The sequence below is a fragment of the Pollachius pollachius genome, assembly GCF_949987615.1.
Source record: "Pollachius pollachius genome assembly, chromosome: 12".
NCBI lineage: Eukaryota > Metazoa > Chordata > Actinopteri > Gadiformes > Gadidae > Pollachius > Pollachius pollachius.
Genome location: NC_136945.1, coordinates 16,351,290 through 16,374,663, shown reverse-complemented (window position 1 = coordinate 16,374,663; position 23,374 = coordinate 16,351,290). Strand labels below are relative to the sequence as shown.

Below are 23,374 nucleotides of genomic sequence, written 5' to 3'. Positions count from 1 at the left end.
GCATGGTCGTATTGGGGTTATGGATGCTCTACCAGAAACAGTGAGTTCAGGTGGCTGTTTGTTTTATTTAACACATCCACAGGATGAGCGGGGTTTACGTGGCATACAAGCGCTAAGAGGAAAACAGCGGGCAGTGTTTGGACAGAAAACGAGTTTACCCATCTAAAGAAAGGCGGAAATGACGACGGGAAACCGGAAATAAGCACATGTGAGAATCTAAACAAGTTTCCCAATCCACAGTTTCAATATTGGTACCAGGATGAAGGGGTGCAGAGCCCTTACCGACAGTTTCTGTAACAATTGGAGCCACGTCAGAAATATGATAGTCGTTCGTCGCCAAACTAGAATAAACAACCTGCAACCCATGACTTCTGATTCAGCCCATGTCCTCTGGAGGACACTGACCACCGCTCCTCCCATCCCGAGTCCCGAACCTGAGGAGAAGGCTCCTCTGAGAGCCATTGACCTTGCCAAGAAGATTCGACAAGAGAAAAAGGAAGAAGAGAGAACCACCAAAGGGATAAAACCAACAGCCACCCCTCTTCAGAAGAGGGTCTCTGAGTTAAAACAGTTCACCCAACAACTACAAAATGTGCATCCCAATGTATTGGCTAAACATCTCCATAAAACTATGTTGTTCCAGAATAAGGATGTGATTGTTCTCAATAAACCCTATGGGGTTTCGGTCAAAGGTAACGAATACACATTTTATGTCATTTGTAACTTATGCAAATTCGAAATATAAGTTATTGTAATGTGTCTCCACGACGTTGAAGATGGGTGTCCATATTCTCAGATCACGGAGGGGGCACATGTATTACCGCGGTTCTCCCGATCCTTGCCAAAATGATGGATCTGAAGGTTGACTCTGAGCTTCAGCCCTGTCTCGGACTGGAAAAAGAAGTGACAGGAAGTCTACTACTGGCCAGGAACCAGGAGGCAGTGGATAACATAGTTCACCTTCACAGGCATAATCAAATACAGAGGAAATACTGGTAAGAGGCCGCGGAAATATTATCACTAGAAATTCTATGTGCTATATGTGAGGCAGTCATTTTACTGTTGTAATGTCCCTTGATTTTCGCAGGGCTGTCACTGTTGGTGTTCCTGTGCCATCTGAGGGAGTGATTGACATCCCGCTCATAGAGCGAGAGATTGCGGGCACACAGCATCATTTCAAGGTGACTCAGTCAGTGACCACTATGGCATTTCTCTAATAAAATGACTGTCCATGTACTTAGTCAGGTGTTCCTATCAAACATCTTTGGGGAGCACAGTCAACATTTTCATTGGACCCCTCTGAAAGCAGCAGTTAATGATTATGAAAACTGATTAACTGATTACGTGCCCATCTGTGCGACAGGTGGGATATTTGACTCGGGCAACGTTCAAGCCGCTAAGGGCAATTGAACATGAAGTGGTGATAGAAAGTTCTGATTCATACCACCAGTCATCAATCTTAAGTATTCTGAGGGAATCTACCACTGTAGTTAATGTACTTAATCATATGTGATTTTGCCTACCTTTTATGGTTTTGTCAGATGGGGCTGAGTCCTATGTTTCGGCTCAATGAAACGGGAGAAGGTGTCAGCAGAATCCGTGCTCATCGTCAAGCCGAGAGTGCTGTGACCAAATACCGTGTTCTGGACAGCAGGGCGGGCTGCAGTCTTGTTGAGCTGGAGCCACTGACCGGTATGAGGAGCTGTTTGTTATTGTATCGTCACGGTCGATTATCCTGTTTTGAAATGTGGGACTGCATTACCAGTCGTTGCTAATTTCTAATGTGCTATGCTCTCCCGTTTCTCTGCTGTGTTTGGTTTCCTAGGACTGAAGCACCAGATTAGAGTTCATTTGGCGTGTGCTCTGGGTTGTCCTATTCTTGGCGATCATAAATATTCTAGCTGGACTAAACTGGCACCTCAGGTAAGTCCAATATGGCATGGTGAAATTCCAAATAAAACATTATCCGGGGGTTAATCTGTAGCAAATCTACCAACTTTCCATCCATGTAAACTTACTTAACCTATATATATTTGTCTTGACTATGCTAAGGAACAGATACATATTGGGAGTACAAAGTCAGTTCCCTGACAAACTCATTAAGGGTATCTTTCTATGCTTTTGTAACATGAACTTTCATTTTTAACTGTTTAGTCATCTTACCAGAAACACATGAGTAGTCTTTGGTTCAGTAACTGAAAACAACATGAATTTTTTTTATTCTTAGAAGTTGCCGGAAAATGTGCTCGGAAAACTGGGGTTGGAGAAGAGCAAGACCCGTAATCTAACTCTTCACCTACATGCCCGCCAAATGGTTCTGCCCGGAACCACAAGTCACCCAGAGATCAGAGTCTCCTGCCCCATGCCAAAGTACTTCACCAAGGCGCTTCAAAGACTGAACTTAATTTTTCCTGATGAGAAAGAGCCTAACTAAAGAACGGGATGCTGCTCACCTAATGGGAGAATTGGGTTTTTGATTTTAATGAGTAAATAAAAGTAATGAACGTTTTGTATAAAAAATAAAGTGTCGGTCGTCTGTCTGTTTTAGACTTTGGTTTGCTATAATTAAAGAGCCATGATTAAAATAACTTTCAGATGGTTGACAACATTTTGAATGACAAATTCAATGACTACAAGTGTAATTCTTCGCCTCACTGGGTCTGTTATACCTCAATGTATACAAAAGTAAGGGCTGCTACTTGCCAAAAGACCTTTTCATGTTTACTGTGAAAGTTTACTATATGTAACAAACTACTTACTAATGAATAGCAATTAGTGTTACAAAAACATATCAAGTTTATTTTCTTAAAATTGACCTGAGAGCAAAAACGTCTTACAGTTCCTGAAAAACTAAGCACTTTTATCTTGTGAACATTTTAGCCTTTTTTTGATTTTACACCGCTTAAAGATTTAGAAGCATTAGAAGAATGGCACTAATAATTGAAAGTTCAATTAATACATACAGCGAAACAAAAATGCAATACATAATCCTAAGTGGGAAGACCAGTCAGTTTTTATCTATAATGACCACTGGCACCAGAACAGGAGTATGACAAGGTTACAAGGTCAGAAAGGAAGGAAAAGGCCAATTATCTCCATGAAGATAAATAATAATGTACTCTGCACCACCCATTATAGTCCTCATCCGACCGCAATCAGGCTGTTGCCATCGGCACTTTTCCACCTCAAAAGTTCCAGAGTTTGGTAGGGTGTGTGCTGTGTGTAGGTTGTTGTAGGTCTGAGTGATGTCCCGCTGAGAGGTCAGCACCCCCCTTCTCTGTCGCATATATTACACATCTCCCTCGAGCCAGCGTCTTGACTTGAGAGATCCACAGACGTGCTAAATTAGCACAACAGTCAGTGCTTTCAGGCAGTAGGTTCGTTTCAGTTCCCTTGCGCCGGACAGACAATCTCCTGGATTTCTCTGACCACGATGATGCGTGCCAGCATCTGCTCCACCTGCTGACCACTGAGGGGCTGGGTGGAGTACCATATGGGACTGTTAGGCGCCACCACGGGCTCCGGGGTCAGGTAATAGGCGTCGTTGCGACCTTTGGCACTCTGAGGGCTGGGACAGACGACGGAAGAACGTTGGTTTTCAAGGGAACAATGGGAGGTGTTTGAGGGCCAGATAATCCAGATTCAGATACTGAAAAACGTGAAAGAACTCAACAAAAGCGACGCCACTCACCATTTGAAGAGATAAAAGTCATACAACTTAATAGGACAGCGAAGAGGGTTCTCTGGATCCTCCGCTTGCTCGTTATACATGTCATCCGCCACTGGAAAAAACACGGGTCAGGACATTGAGGTGAGCATCGTTCCAGAGCAAGTGTCACATGATGGGTAAACAGGGCAGAACATCAACATGAACGCATAATATCCAACCTTTCTGGCCCAGGTGGTGTGGCCCTTGACCCTTCAGGAAGCGGATACTCGTGGACTTGTCCTTGGGATTGGAGGGGTTCTTCTTGGTGTGTCTCAGCACCTTGGAGAAGGAAACCCTCATGTGCTGCTCGGCGGTCGTCAGATGGAAGTACCTGGTGCGCAGAACGCCAATAAATCATTTACCCGTGCCGTGTTCAGATAATATCAAAAAATCGATTGGTGACATTGCAAAGTGTCACGTGTGGAAGTCCGGTGGGGACCTACTTGGTGTTGAAGAACATCAAGGTGGTGAGTAGGGTGGCCGGTGAATGGGCTCCCAGCTGCTTACAATCCCACAGCATCTCCTCTGTCACATGACTGGGGATCAGGTAACCTGGAGAAGGAGAGCGCACGTTGCTCAAACACCGATACATGAATACACGTCGGACGGAAATCTATTTGAGTATAGATGGGCGGATATGATAATCTCAGATCCGTGAATTTGCTTCCCACCTAAAGGATGGACACTGGGTCTCCATCCGTCCAGGATCTTGTGTAAACTCTGGGAGAAACGCACGTAGTACGGATCCGAGAACACGTCGTCCACGCGCCCGTTCTCCGAGAGATACTTGATGGGGAATAAAACACACAAAGTTCTGTCTTTTGGTTTGCTCCACCAAATAGCTTAACGTGAGCTGACTGGGCTGGTCTGCTTGGGAAAACAAACCTTTTGGATACACAGAAAGACGTAATACAGGACGTCTGGAGCCAGCTGCTCCGCCTCAGTCCCGCGGGCCTCCTGGGTCATCAGGGCCAGAGCCAGGTTCAGCTCCGCCACGGCGCTGGACACCAGGTCCTCCTGGAAGTGGAGCGGCTGGCGACCTGGTGATCGGAGGGGGGGGAATGGGGGTAAACGAGAGGGGCCTTGATGGATACTTCAAGGACCTCAACCTAAGCAGCCGTTTCTTGAGATTGAGATGGTTTTTGGAGACTTGGCCATTGTAGCACTCTCAATGGCAATGTTAGAACACTGATGGGACTCACGGCCAATAGGGGCGAGCTTGGTCCGCTCTTCTTTGGCGAGCTCTGCGTTTTTACGCTGGGCCCAGAAGCGCCAGACATCCAGGCCTTCCTCCGGCTTGAGACAGACGGGAACTAGCAGCTCTATATGGGACTGGCCGTTAGACTGTGTCTCTCCCTGCAGGGGACGGAGGAAGGCAACGAATGAGCAGGAGAAAACAAATGGGAGAATGAAAACATTCGGGTAGATATTATTTTTTTGCAATTCGTTAACATTGCAATTATAAATCACAATACAGGCTTTTGAGAAATATTTACAATTTAAAAGTGTGCTGCCATTTAAACTAGCTATTAGCTTGCTTGAAACAAAACTAATGCTAAAACTGTGGCCATGGGAGGAAGGTTGGCTGATAACACAGTGGGGTAGTAGCGGTAACCCCCGTCTGACCTGCAGATGGAGCTGTTGTCCGTCTTGGCCCTCCTGCTGGCTCTGCTGCTGCTGCTGTGGATCCCAGATGTGCAGCGACTGCGTGGTTGTGCCGTACGCCCCGCCCACCGTCTGCACCGCCACGGGGATGTGAATGTTGCCGTTCATGAACTGCGCCGGCAGCAGCGTCTGCAGCACCTCCTCCTGGGTCCTGGCCGAGAGCTGCTGCATGCTCGTCTTCAGCGGGGCGCCCTTCGGGTCCTTCTGGGCGCCGGCCGCCTGCAGCGCGTTGCTGAACGCCTCCTGCGCGATGGCGATGTGGGTGACGCCCTGCTGCTGCGGCGTCGAGTACACCGGGATGGTCCACGTCTCGCCCGCCGGGCCCGTGATGGTGCCCGCCGTGCTGTACAGCTGCCCGCTGTCCACCGTCAGCAGGTCGGGCCGGATGGACACATAGCTCTGCTGCTGCTGCCCCTGCTGGGGGATGGTCAGCAGCGTGGCCACCTGCTGGCCGGCGTACGACACGGCCAGGGGCACGTCCACCTTGCGCTTCTTGGCCGGCTGCAGGACGGCGGGGAGGGTGCCCGCCCGCCGCGCCACCACCTCCCTGGAGGAGCCCTGCTGCTGCGCGGCGGAGTGAGGGTCGATGGCCTGGATCTGGATCTGCTGGCCGTTGGGCAGTTGGATGTGCTGTCCGTCCTGGAGCTGGATGTGATGCCCGTCCTGCAGCTGAAAGTGTTGCCCGTCCTGCAGCTGGATATGCTGGCCGTCCTGCAGCTGAAAGTGTTGGCCGTCCAGCTGGATGTGCTGGCCGTCGTGCAGTTGGATATGTTGTCCGTCTTGAATCTGGATGTGTTGTCCGTCGGGCAGCTGGATATGGTGTCCGTCCTGGAGTTGGATCTGATGCCCGTCGTGTAACTGAATGTGTTGCCCGTCCGGTAGTTGAATGTGTTGTCCGTCCTGTAGCTGAATATGCTGTCCATCTTGTAGTTGGATATGCTGTCCTCCAGCCAAAGCTGCCACCAACTGGGCCTGAATCTGTAGGATGCAGACGTAACAACATTGAGACGGCTTCCAGTGAAGGGCATGGGTTTGTTCACTATAGGAAGGGACTGACTGACTGGCTGACTACCACTACTTCAAGGTACCTGCTGATGCTGCTCCTCTGTTAGCTCTCCCTGCTGGACAAGCTGGCCGGTTGAAATGCCCTGCAGGTCTTTCTGCGTGGGAGAAGCCATCTGAATCACCTGGCCTGTGGGTTGTCCCTGGATATGTACCTGAAGAGGGAGGGAAGAAAAGACTCATCAGGTCCATTATGAAGAGCTGCCTCCCATGTAGTCTTTATTACGCAATTGTAGTAGCTGTTGATTGTGAGCATTAACAAATTAGGAACCTAGCATTAAAGAACCACAACATAGATGTTTATTATAAATATATGTTAAAAAAACAGATGTTTTGTCGGTAAGGGTTAGTGGTGGAGCCTTCTTATGACCATGTATTAGCATTTTAAATAAATCTAGAAATGTGTATAAGCTGTGTAAGGACGGTATGCTTATTCACCTGCACTTGAATTTGTTGCTCAGATTCTTGATGCAGTTGAGGTGATATCTCTGCTGCAGACACCTGTACCTATAAACAATACAGAAAAATAAGTTGCCTAATAATTGACCAAGCCGAGAGAACATCATTAATCTGAATATTAGCCTAAAAAAGGTCTTACCGGGCAAGCCAGCTCCAGCAGAGACCCAGCCACCTCTGTGCTATCTGTGTAGGCACAGTTGGCGCCTTGCTGGTACACCATGGTAGTAGTTGTGGCTGTATGTCCCTGTTGACTGAACTCTTGTAGTGTCTCTGGACCCTTGGCAAGCGACTCTAAAAACTCCTTCATCTGGTGCTGGGGGACGCTGCGGGCCTTTTGTCGCACATATTCATCAAATGACACAACACCACCCTCTTGCCCATTCATTGTCACGTCAGACCTATAGAGATATGAAATGAACGTTGTGTATTTAATGCAATGAATCAATTATATCCTGTATCGACACATTGTTTTGCCTTGTTGTGGGTGGTTGGTAAATACGTCTACAGTCGATAGGCGAACCACTTGGAGATAAATAAAACAGCAGTAATGTCACAATCGATCACATTTATTTGTTTAGGTCCTTTACACATCGGGGCGGTGTGGCTGACAGAGTGCCATGTTGAAATTAGCTAATTCATTTCATAATAATCCACTCGATGTCAACATTTGGTTACTATACGTCAAAACGTAGCTTGGTTGAGGTGACGTGCAAAAATAAATGTACAGCCATCAGAAATGTATACGAAATTAGAACAATTCAGATGATCGGAATGATTATAACAATAGTAATAGCAAGCTAGCCTAGCATTGCTAGCAAGGTATACATTAAGATAGCATCTCCGCTAGCACGACTGAACTGCATTGAGCAATTCGAAAGAGCTGCAATATAGCTCATTTAAATTAAGCAGGTTGTTTTAAATTTGTAAAACAAAAACAACGCGATCGTGATTAGATGTCGATCGCCTGAGCGGGTGCTGTGCTAGCATTAGCCCAGCCAGGCGGACACTCTCATGCTACCTTAAATAAAATGAAATCCTCTCCTTTCCGCTATGGCACGACGTTTAAAACTAAAAGGCGATAAACACGTCTAGATACGATCCACATGCCGTTCTGTGTTGCTTCGCTAACGATCATCAACACAATGCCCCCCATGAAAATACACAAACAGCGGACTACGGTGTGGAAATGCAAGAAGATCTGACGTGTGCTTCTCTTCACTCCTACTAGTCGGGCTACCATTACAGAAAAAAAAGTTTTACCAGATTCTGCACGGAACGGGTATAGTTATATCCGGTGAAAGATACTATATCGATAATCGGTCGGTGATCGAATAACAAGGTGGTACGAATCGTCATCCCTGGTCCATGAGTGGGAGCATTGCGCCGAGGAATATGCAGTGTTTCACTCGGAAAGATGTAAAGTGACGGAAGTAGGCCCCGGACGGGAATGGTCAGCCGAGCCGAGCGCTGCCGTATCGACTCTACAGAGGGAGTGTTCCTATCCTGTGACCGTAGATGATGGTGTTATCATGTATCATGTCCATCGATGGAGTGTCAATACTTCAGCGTGGGTGGGTTCGTAGAAGTCACGAATTTATTTCGTTTAATTGATTTGGTGTGGTTATCTTTGCGTGGTTTAAATTGAATCAACGCGGAGAAATATGAACTCGATATGTATAGATAGACAGACAAACGAAAGAAAATCGACACATTATCAAGTGGGTCCAACAATAAAACAATAATTGTGTAATTTAACATCCAAAATATTTCGCTCTAGGTGAATTGGCGTCTCTTAGATACTCAATATAAGTGATAGCAAAAAGTGGAAGTGATTATGGCGCCTTCCAGATCATGTTAAATACCCTTAACTTTAAAAACACGACCTCTTGCAAACTATGCCCTTTTATCGCATTTATTTGTGGATACGACATGTGCCTTTAACAAAATCGAACATTACCAGTCTGCCTTAAAGAGCCAACCATGTGTTACTCCGGGCCTCCCCTATTCTCTCCACAACAAACTGCCAAAAACGAATCTTAAGGTGGACCAAAGAGATGCACCAGTTGTATTGTGTATCTGTGTTATACATGGGATAGGAAATAGTTAATTCCCACACATACGACTAATTATGCAAGGTTTTCCCTGCCTGGGAGAGTTTTTATTTTTAAATACACTAATACTCAGACAGCAGGAATTAATATTATTAAGTGTGCCTGTCCCTTTTGAGTAACTTTTTGAACAATTCTCTAAAACAGTAGTAGCTGGAAGTGAATGGTGTTTTTATTGGTGTTATGACATGTAGGTCTCATGTTGCCTTGTATACAAATCATTTCTGTTGGACTTGCTTTCTGTGCCAGCAGTGTCACTCATGGTCTGACTTTGTGCCATTCTAAGAATCTTAAAGTAATCCTTCAGAATGAAGGGATTACTCCAACACTCTGTGCTAGAAGGTAGAAGGACCTATTCTGAAAAGACAGTTTATCTGTCTAACTTGACTATATTTACACAAATATAAGCTTTATTTAGCTTAACTGTTCATTGATAATAATCAACAAGCAAGTTTATGGTTTACATAATAATGGAGAAAAATGCTCATGTGTCTAGATTCATGTTTCTCTTTCGTTGGTATTAATATAATAGGCTGCCAAGAAACCAGCCGGTACAGTAATTGGGCCGACGTCAGCTTGAGATGGTAACTGGAAGCATCCTAACAGTAAGCCCAGTTAGTTGGAACACTCGCAACATGCTGCACATTGAAAGGGCTATCGGAGTTCAGGTATTGAGATACCTGTGTACCAGAATAAGAAATAGAGGGGTTATGTAATCAACAATTTACTTAAAGGCAGGATGCAAGTATCACCAGGTAAGCACAATCCAAAATTATGTCTATTACTGGGTCGCAGACCAAATGCTCTTCTTGGTGTTTTTATAGCATCAACACTTTAGTTTCAATGATTGAAATGGTAAAAATGCAATCCCTCAATTGAACTATTTTGTTTTCATTCATTCACAAAAAGATTTCTATCCAAAATGTATTTCATGTCCAAATATGCTTTAAAAAAATACTTAAGAGTATTTCGAGAGGCAAATTTACAACTGGATATGATTTTTTTTGGGTCTAGTTTAAGACACAACTAGACCTGAAACCTGATTATGTGGTTTGTATTAAGATTTATTGAAACACTTTGAGAGTCGTTTGATTAAGATACATGTTACAATGCAAAGTAACATAAAATGCTTCCTTCTTTATTTCCTAAAGGCTTCTGAATTTCCACCTCAACAATGTTTTTCCTGTTTTTGCTCTTCATTGTTCTGGCTTTGGTACACTCATCTCTTGGAAACAGTATCACATCTCCTACCTCATTAGGAAAGTTTGACCCTAAAACTTGTGAGTGCAGCAGTAGAAACAAGGCAGGTGCGGATGACCTGTCTACTGAACTAATCTCTGTGGATAGCAGTGAACCTATGTTGGAGAGAACCAAAAATACAAATCCTGCTTCAACTAGCAGGAATAACCTTGGTTCATTTAATGACGGCGTGGAAACCATAAACATGCAAAGGGATTCATCCTTGCCATCTCTCTCCCCTATATCAAGCGAATGGGTTAATGTGAACACTATTTCAGAAGATTTTGGAAGTTCTGGTGAACAGAACTCAGAAGAGTCAAGAGTCATAACAGAGCAGATCGCTATGGTGCCTAATGATCAAGATGACAACAGACGTGAAACAGCAAATATTGACACGCTACAACAACAACGCCGCCTGCCTCTGATCAATAATAAATCATTGAAGGGTAAGTCAAACAAGTGAATTAGATGAAGGTCCTTTACATCAAGCATTTTAAAATACACTTTCACAAAATAACCATAAGCCTAAACTGATATGTCTCTTTGTTTCTTTCAGAGGATCCCGACGCTGACCCGGCGGGTCCGTCTGACTTCATTTTCGACCAAGACCTATTGAGTTATGACGGCCCGTGTGTGCCCAAGCTCGTCTCCTGTGCTGCTTTAGCAATCTCAAACGGAACTCATCTGCTCTGGGACGACATGAGACGGACCCTTGCCTTCGCCTGGGAGCTGCATGTCTTTGGATCGGCCAGCCTGTTTGCCTTACTGGCAGGATTGGCTGTTATGGGAATGATTGGTGCATCTACACTCCTTCATCCACTCTGTGGTCCCCTGACCCTGGCAAATAGCCTCTTACTGTTGACAGGGACCCAGCGAGCTGTCCTCCTTCTGCTTGATCCTTATGGGACACGGCAGATCTTAGCTCGACCTACTCTAGCGGCGTTCCATAATCTTCCCCTGCACTTTCTCCTGTGGGCGCAGGTGGTCCTTGCTCTGGTAGCGCTAAGAGGGGTCATACTGCGTCAGCTGCCACAGAAGCTGCAGCGTCCCTGGTTGGTGGGAGTTCTCGCTGTGTTACATTGTGCCCTGTTGCTCGCAGCTGATCTACTTTCCCCGGTGCTGTCCCTGACCTTTCCGTTATTGCTGCATACTTTCTCCCTCTGCTGTGCTCTGCCCTCCTGCATTGAAATCCTCAGCCAGTCTTTCTCCCGTCTACAGCTCTCCATCAGCAATCCCAAGCCCGAGTGGGGAATGTCCCAACGGATCGAGAACCATGCTAGGCGGCTGGTCGTGGTCTGTGCCGTGCTAGGGCTACTGTGCTGCTGCCTTCAGCTGTACACACTCCTCTGGCTCTATGGAGTGCTGGGGAACTGGAGGCGTTTCAGCTGGTGCTGGTGGCTCAGTCAGTTCTGGGCAAGAGTCGTGGAGTTAGCATGGGGATTTGTGTTGCTCGCACTGGGATCCTGGATCTTGTGGACTCCCCAAAAGAGCCACCTGAGGGGTGATCAATGGCAGGGTAGACAAGAGTGGTCAAGTGGATCTGAGAAAACAAGCTTTTGGGATAGAGTCTTTATTAAGATTGGGAATGGCCAGTTTAGACAATCAGAGAATACCTGGGTAGATCTGATGCCAAATACCTGGAGCAGTTATCCTAGTCACAGATCAGGTTTTAATAACAGCCCTGTGTGTACGTTTGATGAACCGGTGTCTACCATTATTCCTTACCACATGCCTTGCCCTGTCATAAGTAGTAGCTGTAACTCGCAGGCAGTCCTGCAGTCACAACGAGATGTGGAACCTGACTCTTTCCTTTCACTCGTAGAGTTTGAGATGCGACCCCCATCTCCTATCGACCTTGTAGGCAGCATCGACTATGCCCTTAGCCAAGGAGATTTTTCAGTGGGAAGTCTGTTCGAATCTCCGCCTCACATGACTGGCATGGTTGACCCAGATGTAACTCGCGGACAAGGTACCGCAATTACACCTAGCCCAGTTCATGTTGCCTTCAGTGGGACAGTGGAGACTGGTTTTACCTCTGGATCTCCGGAAAATGTCCCACACATGGACATAAGACCATCACCCAATGCCTACACTGACTACACACCCAACAGATTCTCAGAAAGTGATGAAACACCGAAAAGGGGGCGACAAAACTCAGAAATCGAGTCTGAATGGATGCATCAAGACTGGACTGAGGATGATATTATAGACCTCTAGGCCTCAAAGCATCAGCACTCAGAGTAGCAATACCACATGAATATAGTTTTTTGGGGTTTGCTTTTCACCTTAGCCCTAACAGGTTGTATTTCAATTAAAACCGTGACAAAGATGACTTCCCCATACAAAAAAGTCATGATTAAGTCAAATATATTATTGCTTGTAAAACTATATTTTGAAAATATACATATAGCATTTTTGTAAGATTTGAAAGTATTCTCAATTGTATATATATTTAGATATATATTCATCACTTTTGTACTTTGATATATGAATGCAGCTTCACTTTATGCGTAGCTTAATGTATAAGTAAATCTGCACACGTGAAATTGTTGTTTTCTAATTAAAATATTGTAACTTGAAATCACAACACCGTTGGTGATATAGAGCTGCTTTTACTGAGGCATTATAAAACAATAATATGAAAACAGAATGTGGTTGGTGACGCACACCACCGTCACCAACCACATTCTGATTTCGTATTATTGTTTTATATTGCCGTGCGTCAATGATTGATTCAAATTGTGTTTGTCTGATAAGTGAAACCAACTCCCAACAAACTAGGTCTACATGTGTATGACTCGTTTGCGCAATTGATATATCTGCAGTTTGTGGTTCTGGAGGCCATCTTGTGGTGAAAAAGAGTAACTTAAAATTTAAACATCTAGATTACCTTTTTTGCATTCGTTTTGTATGTCCTTTGGAAACGACCCAGGGAATGACGGTTCCTTATTTTCAGTTGTCATGTAGGCCTGTATGCCCCGGGATCATCCCTCCACCCCTCCCTCTACCAATAACATCATTATTGCCACACCCATTGGCTAGATGCCACAATCTCCAGTCTTATTTACCCTCAATGCCCTCTGTCGCCACAAGCGAACCGGTGTGAAGGACACCACAGATGATGTACTGCCTCCTCCCCCTGTGAAGAGCCATTCGCCACAGCCCCTCCTGTAGCCCTTTCTTGCCATTTGCAGCTACAGGGATTCAAACTTGACCTCCCTCTGTCCCTTTCACCAACGCAAATCAGACATAACATGATAGTCTTTAAGGCCTCACCGGTATTATATTCACTGTTGACAATTCGATTATTATTCAACCCCGACATAAATATTGCCTATAGATCTACCTATTTTCTCAAGGAAAGATCCATTTCTGATACTTAAGAGAGCCCCCCCATTCAGCTGGATTACACTATAAGAATCCTCGTTTGAATGGAATATCGTCACTATCACTGTCATTATGTAATCAGGCTTATCGATTATTATTATTTTTAAATGACATGTGTCTGTGTTGTAGTAGACTATAATTGAAACGAAAGTCCCACATACTCAAATTGGACCTATTTGAATAAGACTTTCGCTTTCAATTAAAACCTTTTTTAGAGGTGATGATATCGCGTCGATGTCAAGGGCCTCCTAATCGGCTTCGACCAATAACACGTATCTTGGACCAATCCACCTGCACCGAGCCGCACGTTATGGTTATTGATGCACTTTGTCCTGACGCGGACCGCGCCATTTGACGTCATCCTTGGGAGTGTTCCATCGGGAAAATGAACGGTCATCAACACAGCCCTCTCAGCGCCCATGTAAGTTCAGGCTCGCAAACGGTACTTTTGCGCAAAGAGTTTCAACACTCAAAGTAAAATCTCAATATGCTTGTTTTCATGCGGTGTTTATATGGGCGATTACTTCCGTTGATCCGATTATCGGTGCTGGCTGGCGAGGCTGGCGAGGTCTCCGGGATTTGTCTGTAGCTCGGCTAACTAGGGGCTGAGGCGGCTCTAAGAAGCTAGCGACCTAGCAGCCGGGGAGTTCACCGCCGAGCGCCGGAGCCGACGTGGGGTCAGCGCGTGTTCTGGCACGAAGCGTCGATCCAGGGTGGCGGGCGATGCTAGGCGTCGGTGCACGGACAGTCACTCGTTTCGGGAGGCGACACTGCTCCATGTCAAGACGAACCCCAGGTTCCGATGGATACCCTTGGCTAGGCCAGTGCCGTGTCGGCGTCGGAGCCGACTTTGTACCGTGTAGTGCTGGATATAAACAAGCTTGAGGGAAGCTTCACTGAAGCGTACTAGCAGGTGGGGACTTTTTTTGGCCACGGCAGATAACCTCCTCAATTGAAATATCTAAACACCGAAATGGATAACCAAGAGTAGTCTTGGTTGTTCCGTTGTTATGAGTAATGAAGCCTCTCCCACCAGTTATTTGAGTAAAGTGATGGACCATTTACCATAGATGAACGGTTACCAGAATGCACTTTTTAAAGATATGAAATTTGGGTTAGGGTTGAGTTGAATACATATGGGCTTCTACGAGCGTTAAAACACTGTTATAACAGGATTAATTATTAACCATTCCACCAACTTGTTCAGCACGGCCACGACGACTCGCCCTTAAAGACAAAATGAATACGATCTGATGCATCTTTAGCTTGTAGCTTTAGCCACCTGCTCTACCCACACGCTAGCTTGCAAGCGAACCATATATGTGGGGGAAACGCACGTATGGATTTAAAAAGCACTACAGTCGTCCAATGGCAAGTTTCGTATAATCGATGTCTTCTCTGAAGTGTAAGAAGCCAGGCCTGCCAGAGTAAGCTAGCGAGGTGCCCATTGCACTATGCTGCGTGTGTGCATGAAAAGCTGATTCATTAATATTTCCACATGCCCATATCTTCATTTTCGGCAATGCATCAAGTGCTTTTATCTTCTGAAAACGTACGAATGCGGCCATTTGAGGTTTATTCAACCAGATAACATGACAAGGAGGGGTCATTAAGAAAGACGTTTCTGTTCTATTTGATCATACTTAATATATCTACATCAAACAAGCGAGGGCAATGCTTATTGATGGCATCCCCTAACAACTTGGTTTGATTCTGAAATCCATTAAAAATATAACATTTAAGTACACCACGTTGGTTTTATCATAGTTTAATTTTATATTATTTCTCAATTATTCTGCTCCATGTAGGAGGTAGCTTGATAACAATACAAGACAAAATCCAAGGTAGTGTCTTAATTGTCTGAATAATCAGCATGGGCACTTGGTAAAGCCCCAAAGCTAAATGGTACTTGGAACAGAGACACCAATACTAAGGATGGTCACTTTTGACCTTGGATGGCTGGATGTGCAGAGGCTGTCAACAGCGTGACAGTAGAATGTTCACTGACCCACTTCAAGCACAAATGCCTTGCCCTGGAGCCTGTTAAGTGATGCTTTGTTATGATTTGGCATGAAAATGTAGCCAACACTTTTTTATTTTATTCAGGATATAGAGTTCAGAGTTCTACTAGTATTAATATAAATATATACTAGAAATTACATCTGCCATGATAATTTGGCTTTTTACGTTGCATAGGCAACATTAGAAAGCAGTCAGCCAGGAGCCATTACTGTTTCGTGGAAAGGATCTCTCCATGTATGTATATTGTGTAATCATGTGGCTTTCGTTAGGTTTCTTTTATGCGCTAAAACAGGGAACGTGCCTGATACGGTTTAATAGATGGCATGCCAAAATGACAGATGCAAATACTGCAGCTTGTTAAAAAAATATTTTGCATGATCTTTTATGTATCCTAAAAGTCAGACTTCCTCTGTGAATTTTTTTATTCACTAAATTAACATTTTAATCACATAATGACTGTAAATATAGAAGCAGGTCAAGCGGATAAGTGAACAGTACTTAACATTTAGCTAGTACATTGCGTGATTTATGACCAAATTCATTTCATGGGCCTGTTAAGCTTTACGGAATTGCTTTGCACATGGTGACTTTGCCCTAGCCTGTCAAATGTCCTCGGTGTGATCACCACATAGTATTTTTTAGGCTTCCACAGATGGTAACGTTTTTTACTTATGGTGTAGGTTATGTACTGTGCTACTTGTTATATGACACAATTGCGTGTGGCACAGCACGTCCCCAAAGATAAATGTAACATAGATGCATGAGTTCTCTTGTGTAAACACCCTTGTATTTATACTGCGAGGATTGTCCTGTGCCCTTCAAAGGTTAAAGGAAGTTGCACAGTGCAGGGCTAGCCTTGTATCTGAACAGTAGTTGACTTCTTTTGTATTGAAGGATATGGGGAACATGTATATAACTTAAGGCTTTAGTGCAGATAAATGGAATGTTCCAGATGGGTGCTTGAGGCGTTTCATTCATAAAAAATATCTCTAATAGCCCTGTGTTGACCAGTTGGTCTGCATAGTGTCATGGAGTTTGGGGAAACTAAGTATGACTTTTGAGTTTAAGGATGAGTTTTAAGTATGTCATCTTTGGTTACCTGATTATTACCTTCCTGATCGATTTATGATCGAACATCTCTATTATTAAGATTAAGTCAAAATATATATATCCATTACCATATTTCTGTATGACATTTGAATGCCATTATTGTGGAGACTACTGGAATGAATGGATTGTTTGGTACTATTGTCTTTGTACCTATTTAGACAACAGTTATAACAAACATGCATTACTGCTCTCGTTTACGGGTACTGGTTTAATGTGAATGCCACTAAAATCAATATAGCTGAAGCTAATCAGAGTGCTTCTTGTTTAGCGACTCCTGAGTTGTGAGCCAGAAGAGGAGAAGCTTGGCTAATGGTAAGTCTCTGCCCCTCTCTGGCTCTCCCTGTCTCTCACTCTGTCTCCGTCTCCCACACTGTCTCCGACTCTCTCTTATATATCTCTGTCTCTGTTATGGATTGGTACAGCTAAACCTTTTATACGAGCAGCCATTTGTAATTCAAGTCATGGTGTGTTTCTCTGCAGTGTATCTCTTAGTTTTGAACCGAGCTCAGCCCACCCTTTGAAAGCAGGGCTATGTATGATTCCCTTTGTAAGGTTGAGAATCAGCGTACCACATCATTTTTCTCCATTTGAGCCTCATGGATTTTATACACATACAACTCATCAACACATGCATACAACTCATGAATTTCTGTTATCAAACCATTCACGTATTTTACGTATGACTTGATTTGAATACTTTCTGAAATGTTATTAGGCACATTTTTCTAGAGATTTGGTCTGACGTACAGCTCTAGGATTCATTGACAACTTGAACAAAAATGAAGCTATTAGCATTTCAGAAACCATTCTTCAACTTAAAATATCATTTTTAGACCTTTGGTTTTTTTGTAGTGGTGTGTTGGGACTGTCAGACATGTCACATGCTGTTTGACCCAGAGGGTTTTTTGTTCTGAATTGAACATCTGTTTTGCCTAAAATCAGTTTCCAAGGCCTATGTCTCAGTCCCAACTCAAGTTTTGCTTTCTTATGTTAATCTTCAACTCTTCTGCTGTATATACGTTCATCTGTCGCTGTCGCATGCCGTAATCATTTTATTTTCCTTTTTTGTATCAGACGAGCATGACATTACGCCAAACCACCGATGCATGCACACTCGTCTGAGCGCCATCCCCTCTGCTTTCCGGCTCCGAACCAGCCTTTCAGAGGGGGTGTGGCATTGGGACATAGCTAGTCCCCTGCACCCCCGAGTGCCCCCACACTGTGAGACTGGAGGCCCGTGATGGATCAGGCTAGTAGCGAGCAGAGCCCAGAGGAGCCTGACGCCGGAGGCCGCTTGGAGACGGAGGCCGGCAGGCGGGCGTCGGAGACGGAGCACGGTTTGTCCAAAATCACCCACAATGCCCGGGAAAACATGGGCGCTCTGGGCCACGGGCTGAAGCAGTTCTTCCAGCCCCAGCGCCGGCGCTCCTCCGTCTCCCCGTATGACGCCACGGCGCCCCTGGCCCCTGCCCCTGACCCCGCCGACCCAGGGCCAGAGGCAGGGGACCCCCCCGCCTCCACGGGGCCCCCCGTGGACTCTGACAACCCTGCCGCTTCCGCTCCCCCCGCAGCTCTGAGTCGCGTCCTGCAGCAGATCCGCGGCGCCCCACCCATGATGAAGCGAGGAACCAGCCTGCAGAGCCGCCGCAGCAAGGCGGGGGGGGCCGGGGACCTCCCCCAGAAAGGAAGCCCCCAGATCCACCGTCGGAGTACCCACGAGGCCCTGCTGCAGGCCGGGCGCCCGCGCTCCTCCTCCACCACCGACACGCCCACCTGCCCCGCCCTGGCGGACATACTGCTCACGTCGGGTTACCACTCCACGGAGGAGCCGGACAAGGTACACAGCCAGCCACTGAGTCACAGGGTTACTGTGGTGGCCTTTTACAAAGTTAAACAGACAAATCAACATTGACAGCCCTTTTGCTTGGTGGGGTTTACTATTTTCACTTTGTGTGAACACTAAATGTGCCAATATAATTACCAACAGTGCAAACATGCCACGAAGAATGCTTGGTAAAAAAAAAACAGAATATGTTGTCAAATACAATGCAAATAGAACAATAACGTTGTCCTGATTGAATGAACCAGTTAATAACCCTTCATTTGAGCTTGTCCGCGGTTCTCGGAGAAACTCAATTCTCATCCAGCACATTAAACAAGAGCATGTGGCTGCTGACAAAAAGTGTTTAGCGTCGTCCAATTATCTAGCAATGCATGTTGGAAGTTATTCATCATAATATTCAAGTTAATTATTCAATAGGGATTATATTGAAGCAGTACTTAGTGAGGTTCATGTAATGAATAGGGAGGTTGTTAATGGCTGGGCCATGCCCTGCTGGAAAGGTGACTAGATATGTAAGCAGCATTGCAAATGTCACTGATCTCGTCTGAGTAGTTGGTTGCTATGCACGGTAAGCCTTTCTAAATTTAGCATTTGCTGCCTTTAAGTCTACTTCAGGTCAGAGAGCATTTAAAGCCTGGAGTAATGGCTTCATTTAGGTAACACTTGGCAGGCTAAATAAAGCGAATCATTTCCAAATTTCTGATTCCTTTTAAAATGCTAATTCTGCTGGCCACCAAATAATACATTGTCTAAAACTACTGTTACTGGTAGACTACTTTGTGTTGATTTGAGACACCGATTCATAACATACATGAGTACGTTTTGCTATTAAAATGTACAATTCTATTTAATTAATAGTACACTAAACAGACCACACATTTGAAAATGACTGTCAGCTTATTGACTGTTAGTGTCTCCTCTGGGTTTCCTGTTCGTCCCTGCACCTGATACGACCGCTCACCCCGCCTCCCCTTTTTATCCTCCTCTCTGACCAGCCGGAGCGCTATGACGGCTCGGGCCCCGCCGTGTCACCCAACGCCCTCTCCTACGGGGCGGACGGCTACGGGCTGGACGTGGTGGACGGCACGCCGGACCCCCAGAGGACCAAGCTGGCCATCGCCCACCTGCAGCAGAAGATCCTCAAGCTCACCGAGCAGATCAAGATCGAGCAGACGGCACGCGACGACAACGTGGCCGAGTACCTCAAGCTGGCCAACAACGCCGACAAGCAGCAGAGCGCGCGCATCAAGCAGGTGTTCGAGAAGAAGAACCAGAAGTCGGCGCAGACCATCCAGCAGCTCCAGAGGAAGCTGGAGCACTACCACCGCAAGCTGCGCGAGGTGGAGCACAACGGCATCCCCCGCGCGCCCAAGGACGTGTTCCGAGACATGCATCAGGGACTGAAGGACGTCGGAGCCAAGGTGTGTAGCATGTTGTACTCCCCACTGTTGTTGTTGTTTAGGCTTTAAACCCTGCTGCGTGTTTCCCGCTACTTTTCCACGTTGTTTTTTTTCTATGACATTATATAAAGTATAAAAGTGGAACCATGTATGTTTTTTTCAGAGTGAGCATGCTGATTTTCTTTGAATTTTCTACTTCTCTGTATCCCACAAACATGGTGGCCCAGCCCAGGTGTTTGTTTACCCAGTTCTGCCCCCTACAGGTGACCGGGGGCCTCTCCAGCTTCTCTCACGCCACTCACTCTGCAGCCGGCGCAGTGGTGTCCAAGCCCAGGGAGATCGCGTCCCTGATCCGCAACAAGTTCGGCAGCGCGGACAACATCGCGGGCCTCAAAGACCCCCTGGACGAGACCCAGGGGGACGAGTGCGTGGGCCCCGGGGCCACCCGGACCCTCGGCGCGGGGCAGCTTCAGTCCAGCCCCAAGTACGGCAGCGAGGACGATTGCTCCAGCGCCACGTCCGGTTCGGCGGGGGCCATCAGCGCCACCGGGGCCCCCGGGGGCCCCCCTAGCTCCAGAGGGAACACCCTGGAGCACGGCCAGGCGTCCGGCTTCGACGCGCTGCTCCACGAGATCCAGGAGCTGCGGGAGAACCAGGGTCGGCTAGAGGAGTCGTTTGAGATCCTGAAGGGCCACTATCAGAGGGACAACACATTGATCATGGAGTCCCTCCAGGAAGAGAGATTCAGGTACGAAATGTTCATGGGAACGGTGGTATTAGCATGTAAGCGAGAACAAACATTTTGAAAATAGTTTTTACTGTCCATTTTTTTATGAACCCCTGTGTTTTTCAGGTGCGAACGCTTAGAAGAGCAACTCAATGACTTAACAGAACTGCATCAAAATGAAATCCTGAACTTGAAACAAGAGCTAGCCAGCATGGAGGAGAAGATTGCTTACCAGTCTTATGAAAGAGCTAGAGATATACAGGTATGCCTCACCAGACTGTAGGCGTAAAGTAGACCTGAAAGACCTGAAATTTTCTAGACGCATCACACTTTTAACTTGATTTTGTTATTTTGTTTGGGTTGTGCATTTGCTTGTATTATGTTAGCTATTCAATTCAATATGGTAAAAGTTTCAATACGTTTGAAATTACTATATTCCGGCATTATGTCCCACATGGTTATGTTGATGTATTGGTTTACAGAGGGGTGGGTCCAGGGAAGGGATGGATGTGCATAAGGTTAGAATGAGGATCAGAGCAGCCACTGTCTCATCGCCTGCCTTCTGAATGACAACTCTCCCACTGACCTGCAGGAGGCACTAGAGGCCTGTCAGACCCGGATCTCCAAGATGGAGCTGCAGCAGCAGCAGCAGCAGGTGGTGCAGCTGGAGGGCCTAGAGAACGCCACGGCACGGACCCTCCTGGGCAAACTCATCAACGTGCTGCTGGCCGTCATGGCCGTGCTGCTGGTGTTCGTCTCCACGGTGGCCAACTGTGTGGTCCCCCTGATGAAGACGCGCAGCCGCACTTTCACCACACTGCTCCTGGTGATCCTGCTCGCCTTCCTCTGGAGAAACTGGGAGGCCATCTCGCAGTACACGGACCGCTTCCTATTGCACCCCAGATGACCTGCCTCCGAGGGGCTATGGGTCACTGAAAGACGATACAGGGGGTGTACAGTGTTGGGAGGGGAATATATCAAAGCCAGGTGTATCCCAGGGTCTGCCCCCCACTGGTCCTCCTCCAGCTCCACCTCAGTACGCGCTCCTCACAATGTTTAGTGTGCGCGTCACAAGAAGAAGAATGAAAGGGGGCCGATACGGCCAAGTTCGGATTTGCCGTTGGGGGAATCACTATTTACCTTTGGTGCAATGTTGGCGTGGGTGAAAGAGGATGGGTGCATACGTTGAAGGAGCAGAGAACAGCACACTTGACTTCTCTCTCCTGAGTGAATTTGTTTACACATGACAGACCTGTGTTTTTTTTTAATTCTATGGGAAAGTTGTATTAAACTTTTATTGGTGTAGTGGATTCAAGTGAAATGGATTTGTCACAATTTGATAAGCTGTTGATTTTAAGGGTGTTCCTCTTATTGACCTTCAGTGATAATCAGCAGTTCACTTGATTTTGTTTTTATGTTTTGCTTAGTTTTTTTTTTTTAAATGGTATTGAATCATCTACTTTATCTTCCACCCAAATATTTTCAGCTCATCCCAAAAAAACATCTTCTGTTCCAACTCAGAAGGAAGGCAGGACAAGGTGCTGACAGATCAACTGCACTGCTATGGAAACAAACCCGCTCGGCACTGGATTGATTTGTGGTGAATCTTTCGACATATCGTTTTTAGCGTGTGAAGTCATTAACACTGGTTACGACCGGGGCAAGGAAGTGGACGTCTTTTTATTTTGAAGGCTAAAATGTTGGCTGCCACGGCCCTGACTGCATTGCCACTGCAGAAGAATAATCTATGAACTGAATGAACCTACTTGAAGAGCGATGGAAATGCTCAAAGACTCAGTGCTTCCGTACTGTTTCTATTGGTGAAAAGAGTAATGCTTTTTAGTTGACTTTTTATTTTTTAAAAATAAACATGCTGTTTTAAAAGTTATTAAGGTTGCTTTTCCTTTATGACTTTATGAAAGTATATTTATGTGCCAAGTTTTTTGTTGCAAACTCACGGTCAAAGTAGGTCATTAGCACCAAAATAAAACGGCAGCCATTTTAAACAAAATACATACCCTGCACCAAAACTGCCAATGTGCCTTTTTCACAACCATTTAAAACAAATTGGTCATTCAAGCACGAAGCAAGATTTCAAGATGTCAAGATTTCTTGCTTCTGCTTTAACTATAAAGTGGAACCAGACATCTGGCAGTCTTGGTGACAAGAATTTCAGTTCTATTAAAAAAAAAAAATGGCTGACTCAACTGCCAATGTAGCATGTCGTTTTTGTATCTTACTAAAATGTCTATAGAGCTAGTCCACTACTAGCTGAGAACCTTTAACCAATAAGGACAACCCCACAGCCCTAGCCCATCCGTTAGCACAGAGAAGGGATGAGGACCGATTGAGACAGTTCAGTCTCTGTACTGGTGTTGGTGAACAGTCACCATACTCCAGTATTTTCGGTGTACACTAAAGGGAAAAGTGAATTGATCATTGTATTAATGCAAGATAAATCTGAAACTTGCAATGACCGCTTATTCTCCAAGAAGGGTAATCTGATGCAACCTTTTGGTCAAACTAGAGGGATAAGACGTTAAAAAAAAAACACCACAAAAGAAAGTCATCTTGTGCACAATATATTTGAACACTTGAGAATCAAGTGTCAAGCCTGGCACACCTCTTCCTGATAGGCCATTT

General features: G+C 45.6%; 4 protein-coding genes across 7 annotated transcripts; 3 read left to right on the top strand and 1 right to left on the bottom strand.

Annotated features, from left to right (window-relative positions):
* The first annotated feature begins 227 nt into the window (after nucleotides 1-227).
* Nucleotides 228-2,440, top strand: rpusd4 (RNA pseudouridine synthase D4). The gene is made up of 6 exons (XM_079747539.1): nucleotides 228-692; nucleotides 797-995; nucleotides 1,088-1,181; nucleotides 1,542-1,692; nucleotides 1,826-1,923; nucleotides 2,228-2,440. Exons 1-6 carry the CDS (start codon nucleotides 260-262, stop codon nucleotides 2,432-2,434), a joined length of 1,182 nt encoding a protein of 393 aa, XP_079603665.1. The 5' UTR covers nucleotides 228-259; the 3' UTR covers nucleotides 2,435-2,440.
* Nucleotides 2,441-2,529: 89 nt separating this feature from the next.
* On the bottom strand, nucleotides 2,530-8,379 carry LOC307083604 (transcriptional regulator QRICH1-like). Of its 2 annotated transcripts, none has more exons than XM_079747537.1 (12): nucleotides 7,914-8,122; nucleotides 7,035-7,293; nucleotides 6,875-6,943; nucleotides 6,463-6,591; nucleotides 5,336-6,352; nucleotides 4,912-5,065; nucleotides 4,595-4,749; nucleotides 4,381-4,495; nucleotides 4,153-4,261; nucleotides 3,889-4,040; nucleotides 3,692-3,782; nucleotides 2,530-3,568 (listed from the first exon to the last, which is right to left on the bottom strand). In XM_079747537.1, exons 2-12 carry the CDS (start codon nucleotides 7,278-7,280, stop codon nucleotides 3,385-3,387), a joined length of 2,421 nt encoding a protein of 806 aa, XP_079603663.1. In that variant the 5' UTR covers nucleotides 7,281-7,293; nucleotides 7,914-8,122; the 3' UTR covers nucleotides 2,530-3,384. The 2 variants fall into 2 exon arrangements, with proteins under 2 accessions (XP_079603663.1, XP_079603662.1); XM_079747536.1 differs by lacking the exon at nucleotides 7,914-8,122 and adding an exon at nucleotides 8,156-8,379 and having other exon boundaries at nucleotides 2,532-3,568.
* A 733-nt stretch (nucleotides 8,380-9,112) lies between these two features.
* LOC307083605 (uncharacterized protein) lies at nucleotides 9,113-12,597 on the top strand. The gene is made up of 2 exons (XM_079747538.1): nucleotides 9,113-10,688; nucleotides 10,799-12,597. Exons 1-2 carry the CDS (start codon nucleotides 10,178-10,180, stop codon nucleotides 12,457-12,459), a joined length of 2,172 nt encoding a protein of 723 aa, XP_079603664.1. The 5' UTR covers nucleotides 9,113-10,177; the 3' UTR covers nucleotides 12,460-12,597.
* Nucleotides 12,598-14,008: 1,411 nt separating this feature from the next.
* tmcc1b (transmembrane and coiled-coil domain family 1b) lies at nucleotides 14,009-22,593 on the top strand. Of its 3 annotated transcripts, none has more exons than XM_079747231.1 (7): nucleotides 14,009-14,050; nucleotides 17,030-17,073; nucleotides 17,836-18,598; nucleotides 19,600-20,025; nucleotides 20,268-20,752; nucleotides 20,858-20,993; nucleotides 21,324-22,593. In XM_079747231.1, the coding sequence occupies exons 3-7, from the start codon at nucleotides 18,002-18,004 to the stop codon at nucleotides 21,636-21,638; spliced, it is 1,959 nt and encodes a 652-aa protein (XP_079603357.1). In that variant the 5' UTR covers nucleotides 14,009-14,050; nucleotides 17,030-17,073; nucleotides 17,836-18,001; the 3' UTR covers nucleotides 21,639-22,593. The 3 variants fall into 3 exon arrangements, with proteins under 3 accessions (XP_079603357.1, XP_079603355.1, XP_079603356.1); XM_079747229.1 differs by having other exon boundaries at nucleotides 20,232-20,752; XM_079747230.1 differs by lacking the exon at nucleotides 14,009-14,050 and adding an exon at nucleotides 14,152-14,542 and having other exon boundaries at nucleotides 20,232-20,752.
* Nucleotides 22,594-23,374: the final 781 nt, after the last annotated feature.

Excerpts from the sequence above, each read along its gene's own strand:
- LOC307083605 (XM_079747538.1), top strand. The coding sequence starts at position 10,178 with ATGTTTTTCCTGTTTTTGCTCTTCATTGTTCTGGCTTTGGTACACTCA. Across the intron at positions 10,689-10,798 it reads CAATAATAAATCATTGAAGG|AGGATCCCGACGCTGACCCG; the intron begins GTAAGTCAAACA and ends TGTTTCTTTCAG.
- tmcc1b (XM_079747229.1), top strand. The coding sequence starts at position 18,002 with ATGGATCAGGCTAGTAGCGAGCAGAGCCCAGAGGAGCCTGACGCCGGA. Across the intron at positions 20,753-20,857 it reads CTCCAGGAAGAGAGATTCAG|GTGCGAACGCTTAGAAGAGC; the intron begins GTACGAAATGTT and ends TGTGTTTTTCAG. Across the intron at positions 20,994-21,323 it reads AAAGAGCTAGAGATATACAG|GAGGCACTAGAGGCCTGTCA; the intron begins GTATGCCTCACC and ends ACTGACCTGCAG.
- LOC307083604 (XM_079747536.1), bottom strand. The coding sequence starts at position 7,280 with ATGAATGGGCAAGAGGGTGGTGTTGTGTCATTTGATGAATATGTGCGA. Across the intron at positions 6,944-7,034 it reads TGCTGGAGCTGGCTTGCCCG|GTACAGGTGTCTGCAGCAGA; the intron begins GTAAGACCTTTT and ends TATTGTTTATAG. Across the intron at positions 6,353-6,462 it reads CAGAGGAGCAGCATCAGCAG|ATTCAGGCCCAGTTGGTGGC; the intron begins GTACCTTGAAGT and ends TGCATCCTACAG.
- rpusd4 (XM_079747539.1), top strand. The coding sequence starts at position 260 with ATGAAGGGGTGCAGAGCCCTTACCGACAGTTTCTGTAACAATTGGAGC. Across the intron at positions 996-1,087 it reads CAAATACAGAGGAAATACTG|GGCTGTCACTGTTGGTGTTC; the intron begins GTAAGAGGCCGC and ends TGATTTTCGCAG. Across the intron at positions 1,924-2,227 it reads GGACTAAACTGGCACCTCAG|AAGTTGCCGGAAAATGTGCT; the intron begins GTAAGTCCAATA and ends TTTTATTCTTAG.